Source organism: Podarcis filfolensis, assembly GCF_964270895.1.
Source record: "Podarcis filfolensis genome assembly, chromosome: 2".
Lineage (NCBI taxonomy): Eukaryota > Metazoa > Chordata > Lepidosauria > Squamata > Lacertidae > Podarcis > Podarcis filfolensis.
Genome location: NC_139605.1, coordinates 93409424 through 93432722, shown reverse-complemented (window position 1 = coordinate 93432722; position 23299 = coordinate 93409424). Strand labels below are relative to the sequence as shown.

Below are 23299 nucleotides of genomic sequence, written 5' to 3'. Positions count from 1 at the left end.
GCCCTTAAACTGGCTGTATTTCTCATATGCATGAGATTAATACAGAGTTTATTTATAAAGGTTTATAATCCTGCCATTTGTGGCAGAGGAGCCTACAGCGGATAATAATATTTAAAAATACAACCTCAAACCAGTAAATAACACATCCTCCCCGCAAATGTTTCTATCTCCATAGGTGCAGTCAGAGCTCATGAAGAAATGGACGCGCTGGAAGCTTGGCTGGGACATAGAAGAGGAATACAAGAACACGTACAGCCACACACCCCATGTCCGCAACGGGGGTACCAGGACCGGCGAGAAGCACAAGCTGGTTGGCAACTACCTCAATGGGCTGGGCCGCAGCCAAGCCACCATGCACACCAGCACTCAGTACCTGGAGAGGACAGCATGCAGTGCCAGTGAAAACTTGGCAGTGGCCGAGCAGCCCCATTGCTACGAGTTCCCTGACACAGCCGAGAGCAACCTCTGAAGCTGACTTGCCCGTCTGCCCCTGGCTTATGGGGCCTGTCTCACTCTTTGCCCCCTGAGGCAGCCGTCCTGCAGAGCAAAGAGGGCAGCTGGCAGCCCAGGAGGCTGTGGGACACATGACTGGAAAGTGTGCCCTCTGCCAAGCAGCTCGGCGTGGACTAGATGGTGCAAATTCCTTGTCAGTGCTGGAGACATGCTTACGAGAGACCCAGCAAGACGAGCTGCCTTGCCTGTCCGCATGCTGAATGCTCCAGGACATGAGATCCAGGGGACAGCCCAGCCACAGGGCATCCTGACAGAGGTGACAATGCCAAACAAGCTTTGTAGTGGGAGGAGATTCTGTACCGTTGTTAGGAAACTTTGAAAGCCTGCACATTTATGATTGTGCCAGAATCAGCACTGATCAGACTCCTTAAGAATCTACGATTTCCTCTTTTTAAAAAAAACAACAACCAAAATCCAACAACCAAGTTTCTAGTCCTCATAAATTACAGAGAACAAGCACTATCTGCTAAATGCACACACACACACACACACACACAAAGGGTCTGTGCAATTTTTTTAAAAAATCAGTCATAGGGAAGGATATATCTAGAGGCTATCATATGTTTCTTTCATTTTCCCCAAACAAATTGTGCAGCAAAACATGCAAATGTATGTATAATTGTCCTATGCGAAGTGTCCCATTTGCAAAAGGCCAAATTTAGTGGTTGCAAAACTTGGGCTCTCCGAGTACAAACTTTGCAGATCCACTTTCGCACATATGAAAATGTCGTCTCTGGAACAGAGACGTCTTTGCCTTCAGGGCACATGGGATGGCATACCACTTAAAGAGATATTTTGGAGCCGTGCAGAAAGCATTGCCTGCAGAGTTTGGAAGGAAAACAGTACTACCATTCAGTATATATATCTATGCGGAAGTGACACGGCTCACTTGGGTCATTGACTTTGTACGTGGCTCTACCATTGCATCCGCACTGTGGGCATGCTTGCACCTTCTGTGCTGGGTGACTCTGTAAATCTACTTGTGTGGGCAATACAAGCTCTGAGGGCCACTTCTGTGTCTGCGTATGTCTGCCTGTCAGTGCCAATGTTCGGGTGACTGAAGGACCCAATAAATTGTGCTGTATGTCCTGGCAACTTAGACGGTGCCTCCTGATGCACTGAGATGTTTATCCTTGCTGGGGCCTGGACTGCCTTTCATTCACCAGCATGGACAGGAACAGGTGTCCTGCACCAGCCTTGTCCTTCAGAAGTACTAACCTTTCCAGGGAGGCCACGCAGCAGCTTTAAATTAGAACCACTGCAAGAAACAGGTAATTGCCAACTCCTACCCCTGTGTGATGTCCCATCCAGTCCCCAAGTCCCTTTACAAAAGTGTTTCACTAGCACCCTCTGATTCCAAAATCTCCAAGCAGCAACTATTGGTATGTTCTTCTTTAAGAACACTGCATTCCACGCTGTCCAAAAAAACCTTCTTTTTTAAAAAAGGTTTTCAGCATATGTACATTCACATGTGCACGCATGCACAAATGTGGCTTCTGAACATGAACAGCCACATAATAACTCCATGCATACGCATCTTAGTGATGTGCCATAGCAGGACACCAACTGCAGTATGGAAGAAGTCTTCAGTGCAGGCATGTTAGGAAATCATCAGAGCAGTCGGAGGCCATCAGCTTCCTGCTACCTCCCTCTTGCCCATTCCCATTTGTAGCCAGTCTAAGCACTGGCAGGAAACAATCACCTTCAGCTGTGGCAGGCTTCAGGAGGCAGGTGGTCCGGTGGGGTAGAGAGCAGATTTCTCCATTCCTTACCTGCTTCCAGCCTGGTTTCTTCCTCTTCCATCCCATCACAGGTCTGCCCGTATACTATGGTGTGGATTGCCTCTGTGGGCAGAGAATGCTTTCTAGCCATGGACTTGTTGTCTGGTCTTAGACAGATTGCTTTCTTTCTGCCTCTGCAGCTTTCCTGTGAATGGGAATCGACTATAAACCAGAAACATAATTTTCATTATTTTCTGCTGCGTAGCAATTGTCTGGCCTTGAGCAAGTATTTTTTTAGCCCTTGCTCCAACTGCTAAGTCCAACAGGACTGCTCAGGGGGTCTCCATCACAGGTGGTCATCACACGGAAAATATCGGCAGGAGTAGCATTTTCATTGTGAAGGCCTTGTTCTCTTTACTTCTGGTGGAGGGAGACATGTACACATAGAATGAGCTGGAATAAAGTTCAGGCAGTGCAGAATTGTACCAGGTTGATCTAAGAAAGGTCCCCCTAAAGCTGCCAGGGTGTATTTTTAAGATTAAATACTGTTCACATTATCTGACCTGGAATAAGGCCTGAATGCCAACTGAAAGGGCCTGGGGTTACTGCTCATTGTGGATTCTTACAGACATCTGTGGAAACAGTTTGAATGCTTATACAAGCCTGAAAAAAAGCATTCATATTGACATGTAATTTGATTCACAAAGCATTATTTGAGATAGTAACAGCAGGCAAAACTTGAAGATGGGACAAAGAGATCCTACTGAGGAAGAAGAGAGAGCAGGTAAGCTTGAAAATGAACTTCCAGCAGATCCCAGATCCTTTTCTGTTAGGAAGGAACCTGTGACGCTCCAGATATTGCAGGACTACATGATCCTCCCTGATCATTGACCATCCCAGCCAGAGCTGATGGGAGTTAAGAGTCCAAAAAAATCTTGAGGGCCACAGGTTTCCCATACCTGTGATATTAGATCACTGAAATCATACTGACTGCTCAGCTCTGCAGCCCTGCCCAGTCATGTCCTGAACCAGGTACTGAACACACATGGCCAATGATGTACTCAATAATCCACTAGCGGCGTCATTTCTGCAAAGCACCACACTTGAGAAAGTGCATGGCCCTTTTCCTGACGTGGGATGATGATGCACCCATTGTGCTCACTTTGGATGCCTGCTGGACGGGTTACAGAAGAAACGTAAATTGTGTAACATCTTTCACAAACACATAGCACTTGTCGTCGTGTCCCGTCCCCCCCCCCATGCTACGTGCGCAAACAGGAGAGCATAGTTATGTCACACACTCTCTCCAGTTCCTTTGTGCCTCCGCCTAAGGTGCTTTGGCAGCATGTGACTTCTAAGTCTCCCTGAGCTAGTTTTAGGAACGGGACAATCCCCTTGTTCATGGGATTAGTCTCCCTGTCTCTCCCCCAGTGCACCGCCTCCCAAAATGTCCCCCCAAACAGGGAAGCATATGCCAAATTAACACTCCGCTCGCTGCTACGCATGCACACCCTCTTCAGTTTGACAGTGGGGTACATGCACACAGCCAGTTATTTGCTTGGCATTCATAATGCCTGTGACCCTCCAGTGAACGCCTTCCTCGTTTCATCTCCCACTGGTTTTAATTCAAAACAACACCTCGTTCCCAAGCCGTGAGATGTAGAGCTTTTCCTTCCCTCATTTGGGAAGGAACACAATCCAGTGCCCTCTGCGCCCTCAGCCAGACCGCAGTCACACCTGGGGCCTGATTGGCTTAAGACCCAACAGACTGTAAACATGTCCCAGAGCCAACATCAATGGCCACAGGGTACCCACGCATTCTGTTTAGGACTCAAGAATCTGAAAGGCACAGCAGGCCCAAGTGACCATTTAATCCGAGCCTTCACTCCGTGTTAACATGCAACAGGAGAAGAGACACAAAATCCCGCAAAGTAGGGCAATCTGTGCAATCTGGAGAAAAATGCTTTCTGCTCCAAACGATGGCAGTGATGGCTGTTTTGAAAATTCAGACATGCTGAACTCGCAGAGCTTACCAAATGCTCTCTTTTATTCCAGCAAGCATTTTAATTGAAGTCTGATTTTAAAGGTTTAACCCATTTTTAGTCTTATGCTATTGGGTCCCCTGTACAACTGCTTAGAGAAGGCTGTGAGGAAGCGGCACACAGTTGCTGGTATCCGTCTGTCTGGGGAGACAATGGAAGAATGCACTATCAGGCGTAAAGTCAAACTGCTGGAAAGTTACAGTGCCTGCTGTGGCTGTAGAGACCGATATAGGAGAGACATGTTTTATTGCAGCTGGGGCAGATGAAGGAATCTGGTTTAATGGCTGCAGATGTAACATGGCATTTCTTTTCTCTGTGCTCTTCCCAGCAGTCTAGAGGATGTGATCTAGAGGAGAAATGACCGCTTGGATACATGAACTTTCTGTCTCCAAGCACTGCAGTTGTTTGCAAGGGATTCACACATGGTGGGGCATACAAGTGTCATATAAACCATTGAAATAAAAAAATGAGTTGCTATCTTGCATATAGGCTCACACTGCACATGGAATACAAGCACAGTGACCAGAAGTGCAAGTTGTCTTTGGAAACATAACAGCGGTATTTGCCTGGTTTATTATTTTCCTCTCTCTTGCAACCTTCACACCCAAGAGCAGACAAGAATGGACTCAAGAACCACCACCTCAGCCATCTGTTCACAGGCCTGTGGTGAGCAAGGGGCACAGACTGAGCTGATGTCTCCCCCCACCCCCTGCAAGGAAGCCACTGCCGTCACCAGGTGCCTCTGACTGAGATAACGAGCCTAATTGAAGCAAATTGCCGGAGCACAAAGGCACTTGATGCAAAGGTAAATATGGCTGGTGGCGGGTCAGGCGCATGGCATGGATGGCTCGTTCTTCCCAGTTGTCTAAGTATCTCAAAAGTGAAGCCCAAGAAAGATGCCTCGTGCCTGTCCTCTGAAAGGGAGCGCCCACAATGCTGTTGCCTTCAAAGAGGCTGAGAGATTGCTGTGACCACCACAGTGGAGGTAAAGGTAAAGGGACCCCTAACTGTTAGGTCCAGTCGTAGACGACTCTGGGGTTGCGGCGCTCATCTTTCTTTACTGGCCGAGGGAGCCAGCATACAGCTTCCGGGTCATGTGGCCAGCATGACTAAGCCGTTTCTGGCGAACCAGAGCAGCGCACGGAAATGCCGTTTACCTTCCCGCTGAAGCGGTACCGATTTATCTACTTGCACTTTGATGTGCTTTCGAACTGCTAGGTTGGCAGGAGCAGGGACCGAACAACGGGAGCCGATCTTCTGATCGGCAAGTCCTAGGCTCTGTAGTTTAACCCACAGCACTACCCATGTCCCACCACATTGGAGAGAGGGGAGCAATTGCACTCTGGTTCTGTAATGCTCAAATTCCAAGACGAGCAATTAAATACTTGATAATGACGTGTCTCCCGCCGACTCAGTTCCAAGACTATGTGGGATGGTGGACAATGTCACCATGGCAGAACTTTCAGTAGCATGTTTGTGGACTCAGATGTTGTAGGTAAGCACCATAGGGCCAGCCCATAGCCAAGGGGGCTGGCTGTACCATCGCCATGAAGAGTCCAGGGAGACTGACTTTCGACCTTCACAGATACGAATCCTAGGCAGGCCTTGGACTCCTGGCAGCAATAATGCATGGTTGGCACACACCGTCCTTATCTCCCACCCTATGTAACTGTGCCCAAATGCAGAAAGCTGTGTCTCTATTGGCACACTGAGTAGAGTTGGCAGGATAAATTACAGCCCAGAGAGCACAGCACCCTAGGCACTCCTGTCTGTCGTGTGGGCGATGCTGTGCCTCTGACAGCCACTTAGTCTCCAAGCGCAGACAGAAACTTATGTAAGAGCCCCATCGGGGTCAATTTCACGGTCCAGATCCTAGAGCCTAGGGAGCAGGCAGAGACCCCACCCACACAACACAGGAGGTGCCGGCAGACATTCCTTCCTATTCCTGGCATGGGATGCTCTGATCTTATCAACAAATGCTCACGATGGGAAACTCTGGACTATGGTGTCATGAACTTGGCCCAGAAAGGTGATTTAGAAAGAGCTAAAGTTGCTGCCACTCTCTACCCCACTACACACACACACAACCTATTGATTCTTGGGGCCCATAAATTGTACCCTGCCACATGTGTCTCTCAGAGGACTACTCCCAAAACAACTTGTGTCAGCCCAACTTCAACACATCCCCCACTAGCTCCTCTTATCACTGCCTGCATTTCCCAATGAAGTGAGGCCCTTTTAGGGAGATTTGTTCTCCTCGGTTGCAAAGTTCTCTCACAGTGCAAAGAGCAGAAAGTGAAGCGGTTTCCTGGGCCCCACCAGTGCTGCTTGCTTCCCCAGCACTCTTGGGTTTCATGCACCACAGGGCAGGGCAGAAGATCAAATGCACAGACATTTTCTCCCAGCTGTAAAGGACCATGGCACATGTCATCTGAGAAGAATGGGCTTCCATGGTAACGGGGGATGCTCTGACAAGAGCAGCACTAGCTAGGCAGGAATCCAGACTTCTTAGGAGGAATGAGTTACCTGCTGGTGGACACAGGCATGACTAAACACTAGGAGACAAGGACTTATCACAAAGTACATATAGACCAGCTCTGCCTAAGCACAGGTGAGCAACTTGTGATTGTGGAAGGGGGATGTTTTTAAGCCAGGCCATGCTGGTTCATATACACACATTACCTTGCCCACAGGAGTGATGGACTCTGGAGCTAGCAGACTACTTCATATGGAGAGGATTTTATAAAATTAGCAAGCAACTGCACAGATGTCAAGGACTGGTACGATCATTCCTTTGCTAAATATACAATTACTGAAAAGGAGGACAATAAATCTTGAGTCTTGTTTCATATAGGAGTGGATATCCACAATCAATCTTTACACTAGCCTCAGTCCTGACTGATTTCCCCCATCCCTCTGTGCAAACAGTATCAAAGAATAAGATTTCAGAAGAGGAGGAGAGAATAAGAGCATCAGAAGAGCAAGGGGGGGGGGAGGTAGATGGGGCATGTGGAGCAATTCATGTGTCTTGCAAGGTGCCCAAGAAAAATATATAGGAAGAGAGGCTATAGCTGTCCCATCCACCACTCTGGTGTCAAAACAGTGAGACTTGAATTCCTTCTCAAATCTTTTCTCGGTTTAATTTATAAGATTCAGCTAGGCCTGCAATTGAAACAGAGCTGAAACAGTCAGAAAGAATAACTATTTCCAGCATTATTTCATTTGAATGATGATTCAAGGCCCACATATGAAAACATCACTTTAAAGTGTTTTATAGAAATGTGTTTTCTATTCTGCTGCAAAGAAGTTCAGTAAAACCTCAAAACGTACTTTCACTACTTAGGCACATGCATTTCTGTGGATTAAAAGAGACATCATAATGTTTACACACTTTTAAATGCTAGCGCCTTAGGAATAATGTATGGAGAGGAAACGCACCATAATCAGCCTAATGAGTTTGGGAAGCTGTCATTCGGTTTCTGTTGCTCTCTTAGGGCCTTTTATTATCTCAATACTATCTTGTTTGTAACAACTCAGCGTTAATGGTAGTGATTCATTTTGCTCTTCACAGCGTAAAATTTGGTCATTAAAAGAAAATCAGATAACTGTCACAATCCTAGCTCTCTTACCAAATAAAATAAAACTAAACTGTTGGCTTCAGGAAAAATAAACAAACACATGCTAAACATATTCAGGAGCTATGTGGAATAAAAATGTTTCCACACTATACAAACTCCTTTTTAGATGGGAGCTAAGGGAAGCTAATGGATATGTAAACAAAGAGGACAAGAACCTTAAAACTAAACCCAGCCAAAATTAAGTACTTTTAAGTTTCCTTGATTTCAGGAACGGCACTTGCTTAACTTTTCCTATCATTATCAACTGGATTTTGAAAAGCTTAATTAAATCATGCTTTGAAAAACAACAGCTTTGAATTCCAAAACGTCACTGAAACCTGTTTAAAATTATATATTCTGCAGCTCAAAGCAGAAAAAGTCATTCAGGTATCTAGATCCCTTGTCATGACTCATAGGATAAGAGAAACTAGTTCATTGATAGATCAGGTTAAAAGAAGAATGAGCCTTGAGATGAGTGGGATTTTTCACCATGTAGAAAAGGTAAACTGCAGGGTGTCTCACAGTTTACCCATTGATTAACTGGAAAAGGGGATGGAGAGGAAGTTTGCACAACCGGCAGACAATCAGTTTGATTTAGCACAATTAAGCTCATAAAATGCTGCAACAGACTTACACACAGATCTCGTAAAATGCCTCATAAGAAACAATGCAATCAAATTCAAGGTTGAGAAGCACAAGTGTTGGGATTCTAGAAAAATGAAGTATGCAGAAAAGACATCTGATAATCCTTACAGATAACACAGCTCACTGAGAAAATATCAGCTTGATGTACTGAACAGTCATCAAAGAGACAAACAATGTCAAGAACTGTTAGGGGAAACATAAAAATAAAGCCAAAAATATCACAACCACATATATTTGGGGTGTCAGCCTAACTTGAATACTGTGCTATTTTCACCCCATCTCAAGAAGCTACTAATTTGTCACAGAAGAATTGAAGAAACTGCAGTGAAAAGCACATGCGAACACACACATCTCTGGGGGAGAAAGCAGTTTCCAGTATTTGCAGTACAAGCAACCTAATTTCATTTTGGTATTGTTTGAGTTCACTTTTGTTATAGGGCGTTTGCCTTTTGTAATTCCAAATATAACTTGCATTCACTGCCCCACTGCTGCCATGGCACCTCCATCCCTCAGGTTGCACAGGACATTCCTAGAGATGCGCAGTCAAGCTTTGGTTCCAAGATGCTTCTATTGACCATCCTTTTAAAAACTAGTCATCTAGAGCCAAATGTATGCTTGTACCTTGTGAAAACAGTGCTGCCGCCCCAAATTCATTCTGTACTTGCAAGTATAGACTGAGCAGGTACAAGAACACCTACACAGATCAAGTGTACAGACTGAATTGTAGAGTTAATGCAAGACATCCACTATAGTAAGTTGATGCAGAAATTTGGCTCTATTCCAAACACACATCTGAACCACACCACCAGGGATTCCATCCATGCCTATGAGGGTTCCTAGATCCTTTCACGCAGACCACATAACCGAATGCGTGTTTTGCGTATCTCAGCTCTGCGCCAACAGCAGTGTAATGACTACAGTACATAATTAAAGGCTTAAATGAAGGGAACAATGTTTTCTATCAGGGGCTGTTGGCCAAGCGCGTCATTAGAACTGAGTCACAACAATGAGCAACTCATTTCCAAGAACCACCCCCTCTAGATGCAGAAGAGGAAGGACTTACTGATGCAAGGTGCAAACAGAACAGAGTCCCTCCCAATTTCTGGTAGCGTTATGTATTTCATTAGGGGTATATACGGCCAATGACAGATCTGTTCTCCTTGAAAATCTTCAGGGCATTTTAGAAGCCAATTCCGTACTTAGTTCTCATCACTATTCTGATTGAAGAAATCCAGCAATCAGTCTGCATACATCATTCACAGGGGTTTCTTAGCCTATTGTCATAGCAAACTGTCCTAGGTTAACAGGAGCTGTGTGGTTATCTGGCTACTGTCAGGATTGAATATGGAAAATCTAGGATTCAAAAGCTGGTTCAGCCCCAAGCTCATTGAGTAAGCCTAGGCAAATCACTTTCTCTCTGCCTACCTAACCTACAGTACAAAGGGCAGGGACTGTGAGGGCAACTCCAGGTTGTATTTTGCAGGAGGGATTCAAGTGCATACCAATTAAAGTGGATTAGAGTGCTCTGTCACCATAGTGCAACAAATCCTTTTTTTAAATGGATTTTTGTGATTAAGAAAGTGAAGAGGAAATGCACTGGCACGAATGGCTAACGGAAAGGTATATGAACACCCTACAAGCAAATCAGAACATATGCTCAGTAAAGACCACACATAAACTACGGTAACCTCTGCATAAGGTTAAATAGTGCAAGTAAATGAGGATGAATGCTCAATAAACAGGTTGTCTGGAGGAGCTCTGAGATTAGCATCCCATATGGAGCACCTTGGAAGGGCAGCATACATGTGCGGCAGATAAATTATCGCTTTAAAACTTCTCACACATAACTAGATGGATGGTTGGGTGATGCTGTGTATTCTCATCTGAATGAAAAGAGCTGAAGATGCGTTTGGAGGAATCAACCCTCAGCACCTGGGCTAACTTGGGCATAAGGAAGACTAGGCTTCAAAAATTCACACTTTCTATGTCAGTAAGTATTTAGGGAAATCTTCATATTTTGAAGATAGCCCTTGTTGGTGAGTTAGCTTATTAAGACCACTTTGCTCTTCCTCACACAGGAAAGGTCAAAAACACTTCATGATTTCTAGAACTTAACTCTCCGCCCCAAGTATGCTGGATAACTGGAGAACAAGTGGTGCCATGATAAAAACAGATTGCAGAAGTTGATTTTGCTTAGCACAGAAAATACTAAGAGGTGACATAATCTAGTATTCAACTACTTGAAGCCTGTCAACAGCAGGAAACAAATAGAAGAGCTCTACCAACCACCCAAAAGGTTGATGCTTGGCTTTAGGAAGAACGTTTTAACTCTATGATGATAGAAGACTATACAAGTTTGGTTCGGAATATGGTGGAATATGCTGATGTAGCTGAACTATTGTACAGTGGTACCTCGGGTTACATACGCTTCAGGTTACATACGCTGCAGGTTACAGACTCCGCTAACCAAGAAATAGTGCTTCAGGTTAAGAACTTTGCTTCAGGATGAGAACAGAAATCGTGCTCCGGCTGCGCGGCAGCAGCAGGAGGCCCCATTAACTGAAGTGGTGCTTCAGGTTAAGTACAGTTTCAGGTTAAGTACGGACCTCCGGAACGAATTAAGTACTTAACCCAAGGTACCACTGTACATTTTAAAACTTAGTTCCCGATTACTGTAGATTAATGATCAGTATCCTGCCTCAGAATAAACCACGTACTCTTTGGATATTAGGCTTTGCAGGTGCCAGTTCTTCCTTTCTAGGAGTTCTTCACTCTACCTCTGGGACACAGCAAGTTTAGACTCAAATTATTTCTAGTTTTTTTATAAGCTGGGAATAGATCACAAGGCATACATCTACCTATATTAACCTTGTTTGTACATTTTTCTGTTGTGCAACTGGGACAGCATACTGAGCAGGTCAGGCCGTCAACTCAATCTAGTCTGGTACAGTTGATGTTCTTGTGACTGGTTTCTTTTTCTTGTCTATTCACTCCCTAATGAGAGCCAAGACTTCGCCAACAAGGCATGTTTCATTTGTATCAGCACTGCCATCTTCAGACAAAAACAGGGAACGTCCCACAAAATTTTATCCAAACTTATTTCCCCATCAGGACAGAGAAAACATAGGAGCTCAAGGGCATTGCTTCACACTGTGGCTCCTTTCACTTGACATGAGAGAGAAAACAGGAATGAGAGGAGAGGGTGCTCTTTGTTGGACTCAGTTTTATATTTTTATTTTCAGCCAGCCAAGCCACTTCCGTTTTGTTTATGGGCAGAAAGGATTGCAGCCTCCTTACATTTATGGATGCAATCAATTAAACAAGTTTCAGTCCATCCAGCTAGAGCTTGGGTACTCCAAATTCTCTCTCTTGTGCCATACTGTATCACACAAGTTGCTGACTTCCAAGTAGAAATGAAAGTGGAACAAAGAAGGCCTCACACGGATTGACACACCACTTCAGGCCCCCCGTCGCCTGGTGAGCAGATCTCACCTTATCCACACCTGCGCTGCTGTATAGCCACAAGATAATACCTGCTCTTCATTCTCCTATAACTTTTAACACTGTTTTAATCATGTTTGGCAACGCACCATCCCTTTCTATACATGTTATATAAATCACGAAACACTTGTGATTTCAGGGATATCACAGATTGATACAAGTCTTGCAGCAGAATCATAAGAACAGTAGTTAATTAGCTACCAGGCAGCTAATTAACAATAGGAAAGGTGTCCAAAGTAGACAAGCAAATAGGAAGAATAAAGAAGGCAACTTAAAAAAAAAAAAAAAGCTTTCTGTTAGTGTGTCAGAAGTGGGGACAGACTCAATATGCAGATAGGCATATCTGTGTCATCAGGGATGAGCGTGGAATAGATGCAAAGGCTTTACTATTTTCATATCTAAGGGCCTACATGGATGGGTGAATTCACTGAAAGGGATTTAGTGAGAAAGCAGGAAGAGGATTAAAAACACAGAATAGGAAATGTGGCCCTGTCTGTTGGACAGAAGAATATTCCTTATTTTCTGCGATCAACCAAGCGACATTGATCTTTGTGTTAATGAGTGCTTGCTGACACATCAACTAGGGAAACTGTTCCACCCACATCAACATCAGATATTTGTTTTTACTCTGAACTCTCCACAGGTTTAAATCTATAGTATGAGCAACACCCTTTTTCTTTCTTTCATTAGATGGGTTTCTCTTCAACGTGCAAGGTATTTTAGGACAATTTAAATGCAAAACAAATGCACAGTATTTTTGTTGTTGTGAGAAAGCTACATGTGCCCTTGCCTCCAAGCTATTTGCAAACTCGCTGCACTTTTTAATTTAAAAAAATACTCAAGCTACGGTATTTTGCAACTGGGAATTTGCTATTTCCTTTTATTTGCCACAACTGTTACAGGAGTGAACACTGTACATACCTAAAAGTGATAAGCTTCCCTGACCCCATCATTTTGCCACTTTTTAAAAAGGTTCTCTAAAAGCTGAATATTTCTGTATCTTTTCTGAATCTGCTGTATCTTTCAGGAACAAGCATATTCACACAAAAACCTGTTACACAGAGAGAGAGAGAGATTTGTAGAGCAGCATGGCTGCCCCCTTCTTTTTGCAATGCAATACCTTTCTAGAATAATTCATTTTATTTTCCTTAGAATTTAATTATGGTTTTGAGTGAAGGTTTTGAGCCCCCCACCCCTCTGAAATGGAGTGGTAGTGGAAAGGCTATTCCCTGCAACAATATTCCTGTTCCTCTAGCGTTTCATGTGTGAAGGGTATCATGTCAACTTGTGCAGGATCAGAGCTAGCATTAACAGCAAGGACTATTAAATCCAATTACTTTTGTGATTTGGTAAAAGTCCTCACTTTTTCAGCGGTGAAAACATTTTTTTTATTTAATGTAATTAGACCCACTATGCCAAAATTTGACCTCATAACCCCAAAAAGAATTCTAGGCCACAAAATGCAAGGGGGGGGGAATAGCTCATAAACCTCATAGGTCAGACTCTCTAAATAGGACTGTGTTTCAAGAGATTCACAGTGGCCAGAGGTGACAGGGTTCAGCCTTGGTGAAGTGATGGGGGAAATCTTGTATCTAGTAAGTGTAATTTAGATGGCAATAAATCCTCTGGACCAAAGGACGAAAACAGATCTGGGTATATTAATAGATGCAGCATTTAAATCCCAGTCCCCTCAGACAGCAACAGGGATGTCTCATGCTTTCTTGCAGGATTGTGGTACCTTATGAGTGTGGAAAACAGTGCAGGTTTCCAAAGCCATTAAGTTGGCTTCCACACTCCTATGTATAAGGTGTGCGGCTGTAAAAAGACAGTGTTCCATGTTGTTAATTCACGTACTCTTCCAGTTCCACATTCACAATCACTTAAGCTGAATAGAATCCCCCACTGTTCATGTAAGTGTATGCTAAAAGGATGGGGAAAGCACACTATTTCACAACTTTTGATCATTTGAGTATGGCTGGCTGGGTAAGAGGTGACAAGCTCATCTCAAGAGACCACGAGCATGTGCCCTGAAGTTCCACAACAACGTGAATCATGCAAAAACAAGATGACGTGTGATCCATCTACAAATACAGCCGCCACGTTAAGTAGAAGGCAGAACGTAGGGATTGGCAGCTGGAGGCCCAGGGACAAAATCCAAGCTGGCAAATGAATAGTCATTTAGCTGGAGACCAAGAATACACACACACACACACACACACACACACACACAAATGTACCTAGGACACTTTATTCCCAAGCACCCACACTGGGGTTAGTTTCTGTACTCGGTTAGTGTTAAACTGCCTTGTGAAACCCAGCCATACGGACGGGGTATAAATAATAAATTATATCATTATTTTTATTATTATTGCTTCATTCACTCACTTTCCACAAGGCACCCACATGATGTCAGCATCCAATTGTTGTCCCCCCCCCCCCCCGTGTTTCTTCTATGGTTCTTCTGCCTTTTCTCGGAGCTCAGAATATCTGCTTTTAATTTTTTACGAGAACTGGTTCCAGTTTTTCTGCACACGCAGATAGCCATAGCTAGGCTTTTCCAATTCCAATGTGTGTGGTGTCTTGTCGGGCAGGTGAACATATCAGCAGTATCACACCTCCACTATCACCTCTATAAGGGGCATCATTTTATCAAGAATTCTTTATTATTCCCTTAGTTCCGATCATTAGCATCAAGACACTTTTTTGGCGATACTTATTTAAAAAGTTAAGTTCTTCACACAATAATGTCAAAATGAAAAGTGCCATGGTGCTAACTTTTAAGATTTAAGACTCACCCCTCTTTCTCTTCACTGCCATCGTTTCAGCACTGCAGATTTTCCCTATCACTTTCAAAGACCTAAAGGTAATCTCATTATTGCACTTAAATAAACAAACTAAAAAAACTGACTATAGGAAATGGCTGCCCAAATGTCGTCCTCCTTTACCCATATAGTTGTGTGACGCACAGTAATGTGGATGGTACATAGCTGGATATACACATATAAAAGTTTCGCCCACCATGTTAATTTTGCATTTTTAAAACATAGCATTATAAACTCTCTGGTCAAAGTCTATACCAAGCCCATCACTCTTGAGTGATTAAGGGTCAATTTACATGATAAAATGTTTATGTTGAGAAATCAACATGAGCTGCTTTGTTCCATATAATCTTATCACATTACAGTTGTGCCCACATTTGGAATATTTTTGGGGGTGGGTGAGTGTCTGGCAAAGGTGTCTCGTCTAACGATGCAGCCACTCAGGTGAGAGGTTGCAGGGGACACTGCCCAGTCAAATCAAAGGAAAGACTCAAATTATGTAGGTGTAACACAAACAGCCACATGGGTTAGCACTAATGAACGACCATTCTGTAGCCTTTTCAACAGAAGGGACAGATGTGATCAGCACATTTACAGTCTTTGGCATCCCAACACAATGGGTTGAGGGCTGACATCCAGCCTCAAAGATTCACAATGCACTGCATATTCCTGTATCTATACCTGTATCATCAAAAAGCTGGAGCAGGAGGAGTAATTCTGAGGCTGATCATATTTTCTGAAATCTATAAAGCCTGTACACATCCCAAAATATCTGGTGAAGAACAAGGGATATAACTACATATTACCAAAAACAACATGTCTGGTTCTCCTTGTTTTCCTCAAAAATGGGGGGGGGGGGCTAGACACAGGGCTGTTTTGGGCTGCAACCACATTTTCCCTGAGGCAGCATTGCACTAAAGCATAACCTATTAAACACAAGCAAGAGCAATAATGATTAATGGAAAGAAGTAACGTCTATGGACTAACCCCACAAATAGAATGTAAACCTATCCCAAGTAAAGATTCACACTTTCAGAGTGTCTTGGAAAACTGCCCTTTTTGTTTAGCTTGGATCAACAAATTAAGATCTCACTTAATTGGGTTAATTCCCACGTTGGCTTCATATTTCAGCCAGAAAAAGAAACCCTGCAATACTGCATGGAGGGAAGTACATGGTTAAAGGTGCTGAAGGATTTACTGAAACCATCCCGTTTATCATTATCACACCACGGGCAACCTTTATTTTCTTCATTTGATCTTCTATATCTTCCTTGACGTCTCCTTGGCACTATGCTCCATGTTGCTTTCATAGCTACGTTTTTGTGCTGCCTGTTGGCAGAGAAACACACTCTGTTCTAATCCAATTCATGACATGACATTTGGTCAAAGTAAACAAATTGGTCAGGCTGGGTGTAAATATTGCCCACTTCAATCAAGACTGGCAAAAGCGCTCAGCAAGTTGGGTATGATTTCAAAGCTAGCATAGAGATATATTTGGGAAAGTAGACTGAGATAAAATATCCACAGCACAGCAAACTACTGAGGATTCAAGCGTTACTGCATTTGGGGGTGCTGATTCAATTTTCTGCTGTAGGAAAATCCTGCTAATCCAACTAAAGGTAATAATATCACCTGCAGCCAGATTACAATGTGAAAATAATGTTAGCTTCCTGTTGACCCTACAGGCATTACTGCTCCAGTCCCCAGACTTCAAGGAGGAAAAATACCTTACTAAGCAACACTCCCTACCCTGTTGCCTTAGGAGAAATGGATGTCTGAAAGTCTCCTCCATTCTGCTGCAGAGGCACATATGTGTTCTGTGCACACAAAAACTTCTTAAGGTGTCAGCTAAGACTACTCGACATAACCCAACACCAGATAAACCCCGTGCTAACCCTATTAAGCACCAGTATTCCAAGCATAGGAAACACTGTAGGTGCCTGCTGCCAATCACACAGAAAATGACCATGTCATTAGCCAAGGAAATAGCAAGTTGTGAGAGAGGCCTTGCTTCACAGTAGGTGTCACCTCATAGCTAACATGAAGCACTTTCCCCAACCAGCCCGCAACTCCACCTCCTTCACAGCACGATGTGAACACCCTTCTAAGGTGCACAAAATAATGTGTATCCAAATGGCAACTGTTTACCAAGGACTAGGATATCTTTCTGAATACTGATAGCTAAATACATCACACCTAAGGGACTAGGTATTTCATAGTTCCTTCTCCCCTACAGGATTGCAAAAGGGACTTGAATGCCCTTCTGGAGGCTTAACCATCACAACAGCATCAGGTTAGGTTGAACTGTAAATTACTCCAGACAGACTAAGTTGCAACTAGCCCAGCACCAATGGAGAGTAATAGTCAAGTAAAAACACAGGAAGCTGCCAAACACTGCCGTTAGGGCAACAAAAGGAACAAAACAAATCCCCTTCCTTTTGAGAAAATTCACTCTGGCTCAGGTGAAGCAGTTCAGAGCAATGAGAACATGGAACCCAAAGAAAGATTGGTAAGCAAGCCCCGTTCATGGGAACCCAGCTAGAGATGCAGGATAAATTCTCAGAGCAGAATGTCAAAATGACTAACCAGTTTTTATTTACAACACTCCTTAAAAGACAGACACAGACCAAGAGGGGACATTACAAAGGGAAAAGAACAGCCACCATGCCCCTTGCCTACCCAACTCTGAGCAGGGTCCCCAACATCACTGCCTGAGCTGGACACAAACTTGGGCACTACTGCCACTTGCCAGTGCCCAGCACACACCAAGGCTGTCCCCAGCCCTGCTGGGGCACAGGGGCTGGGCTCTGGGGCTAGCTCAGAAATGCTACCTGCCCCCCCTGGCTGGGGCTGCAAGTCAGCCGAGTGTAAAGACAGCAGAACCTGGAGCACCTGCTCAGCTCAGAATAAGGGAGTCGACTCAGTTTTATCCTATACAACAGAATCCCAAAAGAGTTTTCCCTTGGGAGACTTTGTACCTGGGTCCCTCAGCCTCTATCTTCAGCGTTTTGCCATTGTTGTGCCACAGAGCTGAGCAGATAGCATATGGAGATCGTAGCACAACACTCTTTCATCCTCCAGTCTAAAAGCTCAGGTACTGTATGAGGAGTCAGTCTGAATTCTCACAATGTATTGATAGGGTGGACTACGAAAACCCATATTGCTTCTGTCCCATCATTCTCTCTTAGCCTTGCCCTAAGAAGGGCTGGGCTTTGAGACGGGTATAGGGAGAGATTAGATATTGTTCCTGATTCTTCTGCCTTATTCCACACTCCTAAAACAGACAGGGTACACACCAACCTCTTGGCCACCATCAGAGTAAAATGTCATTTACTAAGGGGAAAAGGTAATTTCTGGGGCCAATTGTAGAATGAAGGCAGGCAGGCCAGGCCAGGCCAAGGGAAGCTGTGAAGAAAAGGCAAGAAGCCTATCCTTCCTTAGGGAATTCAGAGCCAGCCCCAGGCACAAGCCAGACCAAAGGAGGAAACCAACACAAAGTCATCAAATTCATGTACCAGTGGCCACACGCCAGCACTTGGGGCTGAGGCAGGCCGAGCCATTTTAGGATTTCTTAGCATCCTGTGTGTTCCGCCGCTTTAGGTCACTCAAGTCAACAGGTCTGAAAGCTGTCAAAAAAGAAGAAAGGAGACACAATTTAGGGTAAGATTCCTGACTACCAACATTGCTTTCCATCAATACTCCCTCCAGCCTGCCTTGATAAGAACAAAGATGCTAGCCTCCCCACCATCACCTAACAGTTAGTACCCTAAATTGGAATTCAGATCACAGGTAACCTACACACCTAATTAAATGGTTTGAGTTGGTACCCCAGACCTATTCAACACAGCAGGCCATTACTACAACCCAAACCCAAGGGGTCTCCAGTTCTACCTAGAATGATAACCTAAATTATTCAACCAGAAAATCTCTAATATGCAAGAAAGTAGGTACATCTATATTCATGTACCTAATCAAATTCATGATCCACTATATGTTTCCAAATATCCTCCTATACGAGAGAGTTTTCACCATATGTCAGAAAAATGAAAGATGAGGACAAATGGGCTTCCAAGGAAACAAATGTCAGAGCCTGGTGCCAACTGCTGAAAAGCCCCTTACATGCATAACCATCCAGCTCAACCCCAGAGAGAACCGGAACAGGGCCTGAATTGAGTCAATAGACAGATCTGGATTGGAGCAGTCAGTCCAGGCCATATAAACCTTTAAAAGTCAACACCAGCACTTTGAACTATCTGGAAACCAATGACAACAATGCTTCTAGTGATGGGTTTCAGTTAGGATTCTTTCAGCTGCATCTTGGACTCTATGTTTTCAAATGCTCTGCAAAGCCAGTCCTACATCAGAGTAATCTAAACTGGCTGTCACCAAGGAGGTGCAACCATGACTAAATTAGACCTCTCTTTGAAAGGGGAAAGCTAGCAAAAGAAAACTCACTTTTCAGACTGGGGTTTGGCATCTTCTCCACATACTCCTCCACAAGTCCCCGTTCACCACTTGCCATCTGATTGCGGAGATCCCGCTCCACACACTGCCATGCTGCAGAGAAGGGGAACAGTTAAAGTGGGGATAAAACTTCCCATGGAGAATACGGAAGAGCCCTTTCCTTTAGCCCAAGAGTACTGCCAGCTTTTGGCACCCTAAGACAGCCTAGACACCAAGCAGTGGTCCGACCGTTACTACTGGAGAAGTCTTTAAATGCAAATAAAGAAGCAGGGAGGCAATGACAGCTGTTTGTAATGCTGGATGCAGAATCAGAAGACAAGTCTCACATACCCTCAGAACTATCCGTCAGTTCCAAGAGTTGGATTCATATCTAAACATTCCAATGAGTCTCATCTTCATTTTCTTCACTTTCCCGCACCCATCTTAAATACACGAGTAAGGAAAAAATAACACCAGAACTGGCAACCGCATGAGAAACATATGTTATATACAGGGTAAGAGGTAAGGAAATGTGCTACTGACTCAGTGCAGATGCAGCAACTGAAGAGATCAGCCTTCTCAAATGTAAATACTGCACCTTCAGAGATGAAACGCACATTCTCCTCATGTGCAGGAGTGAAGATCTCACTGCTGTTGCTTGGGGAGCGAGGGCTGCTGTTTCTCTTGCCATTGTATACAACTCGGGAGACAGGAGAACTGGAAGTGCAGTGGAGACCCCAGTGAGAGAGGAAACAAGACACTGATCTTTGCCACAAATAAAGAAGCAAAAAAGGAAGATTTATACTAACTATCCTGGCAAAAGGATCCTTTAGCTCTACAGACCATTCAATGCGGCTGCTATTACACTTTTCAGAGAGTGTGACCAATACAGACTGTGGTTGTGCTTAGTTGTCATTTACATCAGGAGTAGGCAGACTTCAGGCATGCAAAATCTACTTCTTTTTTTAACTAGAGCTCAATGATCCAACTATCACAGCCAGCTCACAAGAGTTGCACACTTAGAATTGAAGAACACTGAGCTCAGGAATTTGTTTTGAATATGAGCACTGAACTAAACTGAGCTCCCAGTCCTTCTATATAAAAATCTACCTTGGGTTACCCCACCCTTTTCATCACTTGAGCCACATTACTTCGGAGGGATGGTCATTTTGTTATTGTCAGTGCCAAGCAACTGGGAATCAAAAATCCTTACCGCTCTACATCAAATCACCCAGAGATCTATTCTGATATCCCTATGGCCGACCCCTGATTAGCATGACACCTTCTTATGTACAAAGTGTTAAACAGTTATTGTTTCAGACTCAAAACTAAAGTTATATAAATAAAGAATAGAAGCTTGGAGGAACTGACATCCAAACATTACCTAGTGAAGCTGGGTGGGGAGGTGAACACAAAGACCCATGCTAATGACCAGTTAAAGGTTCAATCAATTATATCCATTTACCTTTATTGCCCACACCATTCCTGAACCACTGTCAGCAGGTAGCAACACAGAAAGATTTTTGGTACATAACCATGGTATACACAACCACCAAAGACAGCAAAATCAGCACTGTGGGTTGAAAGTCTTCAATCATCGAGGAGTCAATACATTCTGACAGCCCGCTCAGTATTAACACAAGTTCAATTCTCACAGCCCCATAACTTTTCTCACCTCGTCATGGCTGCCTCTTTCCCAGCCCTGGCCCAAGTCCTGGATGTGTGGCTTGGCGGTGCTAAAACAAAGACAAGACACTGAGCTCAATGGGGACGGACCCTCAATAAATCCCACGGGTGGGGACAAATTGCTCCGGTAACCGACTTTGGGTGGAAGCATCTATGCCCACCTCTGCTATTACATTTAAGGAGATTGCAGCATCTTACAGGCATAGAAAGCAGGATCCCAACCACCCTCCTACCACACTACCGATAAGTCCCACCCCATCGCTAAAAATCCCCGAATGTGTCAAAAAGCCCTGGAGCCCCCCGACCACCACTTCGGGACCTCACCGCCCTCCTCCCTGCTCCGAGTCCAGTTCCTAGAGGCACCTGCGCCTTGGGGAACCCCAATACTTCCCTCAACAACCCCCCTTCAATCCGCAACCCCACGCTACCCTCAGGCACGGAGATGGGATGTCAAGCTTCGTGAGGGAGGTGCGGGGAGAGGGAGGCCCAAGCAGCCGCACTTCTCCTCCCGGCCCCGAACGACAACAAGGCAGGCGTGGAGTTTGGGGACTGCGCTACTAGGCCCAGAGGAACAGAAAGGGAGCACTTCCACGGGGGGCCGGGGAAGAAAGGGCGCCCCACTCGCCGCGGCCCCACCCTCAATTCCCCACCCCGCAACCCTCTTCACCTGGGCCCGGGTTAAGTCCCGGCTTCTCTCGCTGCTGCCAGGCCCGGGGCGGAAGAGAGCGCCTAGGCCGGGCTGCGCGTGCGCACTGCGGGCGAATGGGCCCGGGTAGCCCCTGCACCTAGTACCCGAGGGAGGAGGTTTCCATGGAAACGCAGCGGCTGGGCAGGGAGGGGTATCCATGGAAACGGGAGTGAGGGGTGGGGAAGAGAAGCTCTGGGAGACGCGGGAGAGGGCGGGGAGGGTCTCCAGAAACGGGAAAATGGGGTAGAAGCCGGAGCGGGACGGAGGCTTCTTTTTAAAAGAGATCGCCTTCCCCTCCTTTGTGAGCTTCGGGAAGTCGGCATTGCCCAAAGCAGAGTCGCCGCTTCCCAGGCTTGGGTCAGGATCTAACTGAGCGCTACCCCCCACACCCCACCCCAGTTTACCGTGTGCCCCGTTTTGTGGACATTTGAGGCTTCTCTCCACATCCTGTTTTCATAATCATTACGCTCTAAATCAACGCCAACTAAGTGTGGACAGTTCTGTGATTAGTGGGTGGGTGGGAATCATTGACATGATTTCACACGTTTACATTAACATTTTCCGTGTTTGTATTCGAATTGCAATCTGAAAAGAGCCTTCTCCAGTTTTCCGAGATCTAGCTCTCTTTGGGATGGCATTTAGGATGCATGGTTGACAGAAAGGATGGAGAAATTTCCCATTAATTAGGAAATGTTAATTGTTTTTCTGGTGTAGGATTAATTTTAGACCTTGCCCAAGCCTTCAGGATAGGGCACACTATATAGATTGACACTTCAAATAGCAATACAAAAGCAATCCCTTTCTCTCACACACACTTGTATTTTTAAAATTCATTTTTTAACTTGCCCATTTGAATGGGTTTTTGTCATTACACAGTGTTCTGTAGAAGCATTTTAAAGTGCTGCATTCGGAAGGGGAATCATGGGAGTGGAGACTTCCTGGTTTAGTACAACTCCAACGCATTAGGAACTAAGGTTTCAACAAAAGTCTCCTAAATGTAACCAAACAAATGTAGGTAAAAATAAGAGAAAACCACTTGTTTTTGCTTACTAGACAATGGCAGATCAAAGATCCTTGCTGGACACTGAAGCCCTGACTTCTGACCAATCCTGTACAACACCTTGCTTATCATCTTATTGGGCATTGTCTGTGCCTATCATCTATTGCCAGGGCTAAAAGTTATTTAAAAGTAAAGCTGAGGATCTCAGGATGTTGAGCAATGTCCCCAAACTTAATGCATGTGCAGTGTATTATAGAGTGAGCCCTGACAATAGCTCTGCATGGTGATGTATGCTTAGATGGCAACCATAGTGACACCTAACCAAATATGTAGGAAGCCTGAAGCAACTGTGAGTTGTGCAGAGCTGCCCTACTTCTGTCAGAGCATGCTGACCCAGATGGTGCAAGTGATTCACTACTGATTTTCACCAAGAGACAAACTATCCGACTGGGAAGTAGTATTTAGCACTTATCAGGTGTCTCTGAGTGGACAAACCTCTAAGCATTGACTCTTCTCCAAGAAATGCCACATCTAATTTTCTTCCCGTCTTGTTCATGCATTTGCCAAGTCATTACTAAAGCCAACTCAAGTCATTTGGGACAAAAATAGTAAGAACTTTATTAC

The 23299-nt window shown here is 44.6% G+C and overlaps 2 protein-coding genes across 9 annotated transcripts in view; one reads left to right on the top strand and one right to left on the bottom strand.

Moving 5' to 3' along the window:
• The window catches only part of GCGR (glucagon receptor), a 41438-nt gene extending 39915 nt beyond the window's left edge, over positions 1–1523 (top strand). For both annotated transcript variants that reach the window (XM_083598371.1, XM_083598372.1), the window contains exon 14: positions 176–1523. In XM_083598371.1, coding sequence (XP_083454497.1) covers positions 176–469 — 294 coding nt within the window. In that variant the 3' untranslated portion in view covers positions 470–1523. The remainder of the gene's footprint in view (positions 1–175) is intronic.
• On the bottom strand, positions 1036–21811 carry MCRIP1 (MAPK regulated corepressor interacting protein 1). 7 transcript variants are annotated; one of them, XM_083598381.1, is made up of 6 exons: positions 21655–21811; positions 20977–21037; positions 19900–20066; positions 19314–19415; positions 18374–18484; positions 1036–2439 (listed from the first exon to the last, which is right to left on the bottom strand). In XM_083598381.1, the coding sequence occupies exons 2-5, from the start codon at positions 20982–20984 to the stop codon at positions 18420–18422; spliced, it is 342 nt and encodes a 113-aa protein (XP_083454507.1). In that variant the 5' UTR covers positions 20985–21037; positions 21655–21811; the 3' UTR covers positions 1036–2439; positions 18374–18419. The 7 variants fall into 7 exon arrangements, with proteins under 7 accessions (XP_083454507.1, XP_083454506.1, XP_083454509.1 ...); XM_083598380.1 differs by lacking the exon at positions 1036–2439 and adding an exon at positions 16070–16187; XM_083598383.1 differs by lacking the exon at positions 1036–2439 and adding an exon at positions 16070–16187 and having other exon boundaries at positions 19900–20018; positions 21655–21809.
• Positions 21812–23299: the final 1488 nt, after the last annotated feature.

Excerpts from the sequence above, each read along its gene's own strand:
- MCRIP1 (XM_083598381.1), bottom strand. Across the intron at positions 19,416-19,899 it reads TGTGCGTTTCATCTCTGAAG|CATGGCAGTGTGTGGAGCGG; the intron begins GTGCAGTATTTA and ends CCTTCTCTGCAG. Across the intron at positions 18,485-19,313 it reads GCCAAACCCCAGTCTGAAAA|CTTTCAGACCTGTTGACTTG; the intron begins GTGAGTTTTCTT and ends CTTTTTTGACAG.